This window comes from Eleginops maclovinus, chromosome 10 (assembly GCF_036324505.1).
Source record: "Eleginops maclovinus isolate JMC-PN-2008 ecotype Puerto Natales chromosome 10, JC_Emac_rtc_rv5, whole genome shotgun sequence".
NCBI classification, from domain to species: Eukaryota; Metazoa; Chordata; class Actinopteri; order Perciformes; family Eleginopidae; genus Eleginops; species Eleginops maclovinus.
The window spans coordinates 20769115-20775600 of record NC_086358.1 but is presented as its reverse complement, the minus strand read 5'-3'; the positions used below and the strand labels follow the sequence as shown (position 1 = coordinate 20775600).

Sequence of the window (6486 nt, the reverse complement as noted above, 5' to 3'; positions counted from 1 at the left end):
TTGGTGGGGTGCAGGACCTGCATCGACCAGTGGTGTGAAACAGCAGACACCTGCCTCAAGTGTCGGGCAATCAGTTTTGCCGACAAAGTCCATCCAGTCACGGGCCTGACTGAGATGTTGTCTTTTTTTAAACACTTTGATTAGATTCTTTTATTAGTTTTGTTATTAGTTGTTTGTTATTAGTCCGTTTTTTTGTGTTCTTCAATTTGTGTTAATAAAACCTTGATTAGACTTGGTCGGCGCTGGTTATTTCCACCTTTTGCTCCTGTTGCTGTACTAATGTAGCCTATTGGGCAAAAACGCGTGTTATCTACTTTGTTGACAAATGCACACACAAGAAAAGGTGAGAGTGATACCTTTTTATTCACCTACACTACACTTCGCCTCGTGATGTCTATCAGACATCGTACTGCACCCTGAAAGGAGGCAAAGTTTTCGTTCACCACTTGCTGGCGAATAGCCCGCAGGTCTGCCAAATGTGAGCAGAACTCATGCTCAGTCCGTTGGTGGTCTTCAATGTTGGGGAAGGGGTCTGTAGCGAAATGCGACTCCTGCGTAAGTGACGCTCCCAATTTTTCATCGTAGAGGTTGGCAGCCACCTCACCAAGAGGAAGAAGTTCTGGTGAATTTTAGCTGGGTACCCTTGCCCACAGAGCTGGTTTGGAATCCCCTTTCCTGTATGCAAAAGGAAAATGCATCATTGTAGGCTACATAATAGATAAAAAGTTAAACATTGTAGTGCAACCAATACAGTGTAGATTCACATGAAGTTTCAAGGCTAAATCATACCAGGGATTCTGTGGGCATTCCATGTATTGACTACATTCTCCATGCCAATTCTGGCCATCTGACAGGTAAGGCTGGAGACACAATACCTTGTGAGGTTGTCCTCCATGTCAAGCTCCTCATTGTCTGTCATCTGGATGAGGGCTCTCTTGAGGGGATAATTGACCCTCTCATTAATCTCCACCCACATGCGCTTGATGACATGATTCTGTTATGAAAGGTCCACAAGTTCAATTTACAACCATCGTCACAAATGAGAAATGATTATTGGTTATTGATTATCTTTTCATATAAATGTGTATTTTACTCTTGTAGAGGGAGTTTGCAGATATGGCTGCCTGTCCTGATTGTATCGGTAGGCAGCCAGCTTCTCCTGAATGCACAGGGTCAGGTAAAACTCCTGTCCACAATCCACTCGGACTTGGTCCCACATGCCATAAGAAATTACAGCAGGTCTGAGGACAGTTAACAGAGGAACACTAAGCAACACCCATCATGCTGAGAAATACTCTGACACTGGCAAAATATTTATAGTAAAATTCTTTACCTGTACACCTCCTCGTAGATGCGTAGGTTGTTTTTCACAGGCATGGTGCAGTGTCCCACCACCTTCTTGCTGTATCCGTCAATTGCCATGACATGGGTCACACCAAACATGACCAACTTTTCATTTTGGTCCATGTGCATCTTGTGTCCCATATATTCTGCGTGGTATGGCGGGGTTAAGGTTCCTGGAGTTTTAGGGAAGTTCAAGTATATTAGTCCATGAGCCACATGGGGTCGTCACTTTCACTTGGGGGGGGCAAATTCTCACTATATTTTTTCTGAAAGCTATGCATCTCTGGAGTATACACTCACCTAAGAAAAAAGGGACAGCTGTTGAATTACTCCTTAATTCAAATATCTAATCAGTCATTCACTTGCCAGCAACTTCAGTGCATTTTTTGCATTTAGACATGGTCAAGACAATCAGCCAAAGTTCAAATTGGCTATTGTCAATGTCACAAGAACAATGCAGTCGAGGCCTACAATGTGCATGGGTGAGTGCATATTAAGTGCAAGAAGAAATTCCATTTGGCTTACTGTTTGTCTTGCGGCATGGTAAGGCTGATGGGTGTCCCGCAACGCTCTTCCCACTCTGCCCTCCGAAGCCTTGACCCCCTTTGTTGAGAGGTAGCCGGTCATCAGCTTCCTTCCAAAGGATGGTCCGTTCTGAAGGAAGTTTTTTAATTATTATTGTTATTATTAGCCTACTTATTAAAGGTGCATATATTTAACGCATGCAAAACCTCTGCTTTTAGTATGCAAAGTTGTCGCCTATATTGCTATGTACTGAACATGTCCACAGACTAGGCTACAAAATTGTACCTGTCTGTCTCGCGATCTGCAGGCGCATATTTTTTTCCACCAGTAGGCTAGTGCTAAATATACAGGGCTTCTCAATCAAATATAGTAGCATGCCAGCCTAGGCTATATGGAGGTAATATAATTTTTGCCACTTGCTAATGTTGTATCCACCCATTCTGTTATCGTCCCAGGATAGGGCAGACAATCGCCATTAGTTAAGACTAATTTATTAAGCAGTGGGGTTGGCAGTGATAGTGTATTACTTGGACAGTGTTACATGCAGGTCTATGAGCAGAACTGTTATTCTGACCCCATGCAGCGTGCGCAACGTCCCTCAGCTCTCTTTGTGTACAAACAATGAAGGGGTCAATAGTGGGCTAGATTTGCTAGTAGTGGGTTTATTAGTGTTATAGTGGATACCTCCTCTTGCCCATAGTTCTGTAGACTAGGCTAGGTAAATAAACATCAACATACTAACGTCCTCTCATTAACCTCCGTTTTCCTTTCATCTGTAGGCGTTATAATAGGGTAGCCTAGAGAATGTGAAGTTACGTTGCCTAGTAACAATGTGTTTCTATGTCCAAATACCGTTGCTTGGCTTTGACATTTAATTTCTCCCAGTACGGTCCGTTTTCTTTCACTTTCCCCTTCTCCATCTCTTCCCATCTCCGTCAATTTGTTTTACCAAACAACACTTTGTAACCATGCAAACGCAACAGCTGTAACGCAGGCACAGGTAAACAAACAGTGCATACCTCACAAGATGGCAACCCCCCCCCGTCCAAACAATGAATATAACACATTTTTATAAGAAATGAATAGATAGGCCTATGTCACAGTACAGTATTTCTCCTCTCCGCTATACATTTGTCTCGACACTCTAGTAAAAAAAATGTAGGCCTACCTCTTCAATGCCTCTTGCAACCTCATACGCGAGGCGGCTGTCCGGGCAAAAGTCCCTCGCTGCTAGCCCCTGTTCTGCGCACCACCGCTGAACATTTCTTTCAGAAAATCCCCTCTGATTCTCGAAAGTTGCAATGCAAAATCGGGAATGAAAAAACGACCCAGGTGATCATATTCCCTATTTCCATTCATAAACTCAGCAAAGACAATCAGATAATGGATATCCCGTTCCCGTTTTTATTTTTCTGATTTCCAAAACAAAAAACGGGAAACGAGTCGTTTTCCGATTTTGGATTTCCCATCTCAGAACGGAAATTGAATGGCGGCGACGTACACGGACCGAAAAGCATCGCGGTAGACTTACAAAGATGTTCCTAAGCGACCTGAATAGTTAACAGCTCACGTCTGTCAGAAAGCAATGACTATAAGTGTAAAAAGTAGTTGTAAACATGTATTGTTTTATGTGATGACACCTGGAATGTTTAAACTCAATGAGCAATTGTGTTAGCTTAAGTGCTAGCATGAGCATTATTTACTTTGTATTTACCTTGCATGTATGAGATCATTAAGTAACTTGTATCTTCTTATTTTTGTTTCACTCCGTTTGATTGTCAGTTCACTGCAGAGTAGTCAATAGGGAGCATGGCTGCTCATTCCCTGGCTCTCAAAAGAGTTTGGCTTGCTGTTTAATCCATGTTAACACTGAGGCAGTATACAGTACGGTCACTATATTTTACACTGTAGGGTTCTAATTTCTATAGTAAGATGGTCTAAAAGAATCCAAGAAACTTCTCATCTAAATGTAACAGCATTTATTAACACAAATGATGTGATAAGTTTACAAGGGAAACACAGCTAACCCTAACCTTCATTCCCTTTCAGCCCCTCATGCGCTGGTACCCAACAGAACTGTACATCCATGCCACCTCTGTGAAGTCTTAGCAAACAGTTCAATGATTAAATCTTCTCTGACAGATGTTGTTGACTGTATGCTTTCCAACACGGCCATTGAATCTGTGCATACCACCGGTCTGGTCTGACCTCTTCGACCCACTATAACCCAATAATGACTGCCACTATTTCTGCTGTATACACTGATAACTGATCAGATAGTCTTTTGGAAATAGATATTTGGGACATACACACCAATTCCCACACACTCCTGTTTGTTCTTAGAACCATCTGTATATATTTTGAGATAACTGTAGTAGTTGCTCCTCAGGTAAATTCTTGTTTTAACTCCTACTTCATTCATTTGCCATTGTCTTTTCTTTTCCAGAATACTCATATCGATCTTTACTTCTGGGAATATCCAAGGGGGAACGCTACTCACTGGGGTGGTCCTGGTGAAGCCTAAGGCCTCCATTCCATATGTCTTCACTTTTTCCTCCCTTGTCCACCCAATCCCTAACCCCTGGAACTTTGAATATTCCCAGCGTTCCTGTACAGTCTTTTTTGCAGGGTTTTCTTCTCCACTTCCTTTTAGCCTGACCCAATATGCGGGTGCCAGTTTCTCCCTTCTTAACTCAAGCGGTGTTTCTCCTGCTTCTATAAGTACTGCGTTAATGGGGGTTGATTTAATAGCTCCTATACATAATCGCAGTGCTCTGTACTGTAATCTGTCCACTTGTTCCAATGATGTCCTTGCTGCTGCTCCATACACTATACTACCATAATCTACTGTTGCCTTCATAATAGCCCTATAAATGTCAATTAATGCCTGTTTATCTGCCCCCCAGTCGCATCCGGCCACCGCTCTTAATAGGTTAATGACTTTTTAGCATTTTGTTTCCAGATGTTTGATATGTGTTTTCCATGTTTATTTGCTATCCAGCCATAACCCCACATACTTAAATTCAGCCACCCTCTCCATCGGCTGCCCATATAATGTTAACTTTTCTGTACCAACCTTTCTCTTATTTGAAAACATCATGTAACATGACTTGCTTGTTGACAGCTTGAACCCCCACTCATAGGACCACCTCTCCACTTTCTCTATTGCTTTTCTTATACTATCTACCACATATGGCCCATTTCTTCCCCTCGTCCATATGGCCCCGTCGTCTGCATAAAGTGCTGATTTGATGCATGCACCTACATTTTTAAATATGTTATTTATCATGATGTTAAACAATATTGGGCTAATTGCACTCCCCTGTGGGATACCATTTGTAATTTCCAAATCCTTGGATACTTCTGCTCTAAATTTCCTACCTGTTAAAAATTCCATTATCCAATTATACATCCTCCCTCCAATACCCATTTTACTTAATTTAATTAGCAACCCTTCCCTCCACATAGAATCATAAGCCTTTTCAATGTCAAAATATACTATTGCCATCAACTCTTTCATTTTCAGTGTGTTCTCCACCTCCTTACTTACTCTAACTAGAGCATGTATTGTGGATCTTCCTTTTCTTAATCCATTCTGGAAATTATTCATTAACCCTCCCTGTTCCATTACATGCGAAAGCCTACAAACTATAATCTTCTCAATCCATTTGCATAAGTGGGATGTCAGCGCTATGGGCCTATATTTACCAGGATTAGCAGGATCCTTCCCTGGTTTAGCACCCTAGGGGGTGCTAGCGTTATTCCGTTTTTTTGCAGTTCATCTGTGAAGCCGCACTTTCGCTTCGGCATTTTGTGTGCAACGCTGCTCCGCTGTCTGCTCTGCTCCCTCCCTCAACAAACACAAAACAGCTGTTGCAGCTACTAACACGCAGTTAAGTTTTTATCTTTGATTAAAATCCAAACATTTAATTCAGTAAACAATCTTCGGTTTAAGCTACGCTGGATAAATACATTTTTAGACATGGTTGTTATATTTGTTGAGATCACCTCAAGTCGACAAATCATATGCTCTGAACTCTGGTGAGGCAGTGGCAGGACTGTGGAGGGCCATCAACCTGCCGCTGGACCTGCACTCCCCAACAAGTCGCACAAGCTGCTAGCTGGACATCAGTGAGCACTAATAGCAGCCGTGTTCAATGTGCACATTTGTAAAGATCATTTGGAGGGAGTCCTGAAGGGTTGCTGTTTTGATGTCTTTCAGCTAGAGTTAGTATAGAGCCAGTGCTGCTAGATCATTTCTTTAGAGTTGCATCAATTCTGAATACCTTGTGTAGTCTTCAGTTGTTGTGCTGTGTGTTGCTGGGCTTGCTGAATATTGTTTGAGTCCTGCTGAGTTATTGCTGCAGTTCCCTGGCTGGCCTTGGAGACTTTCAAATGTATTTATTTTTAGATGTAGCTTACGGTATTAGCAAGAAGGACTGACTGTTTAGCTTCTCAGACAAAAAAATAATTTAAAAATCCCATTTTGCTGACAGTACAGCGGGTTGCACATGATGTAGTGCAAGGGAGCCCAACCTTTTTTGAACCAAGATCTACTTTTAAAGTTGATAGTGTGTCGAGATCTACCAAGCCATAACGAAAGCCATAGCGTAGCCA

At 42.1% G+C, this 6486-nt stretch overlaps 1 protein-coding gene across 1 annotated transcript; it reads right to left on the bottom strand.

The window, feature by feature from the left end:
• Positions 1–368: 368 nt before the first annotated feature.
• Positions 369–4402, bottom strand: LOC134871133 (uncharacterized). The gene is given in 8 exon segments (XM_063893734.1): positions 369–628; positions 631–675; positions 790–994; positions 1094–1241; positions 1334–1517; positions 1866–1998; positions 3038–3151; positions 4370–4402. Coding segments are annotated over 8 exon segments (1122 nt in total).
• Positions 4403–6486: the final 2084 nt, after the last annotated feature.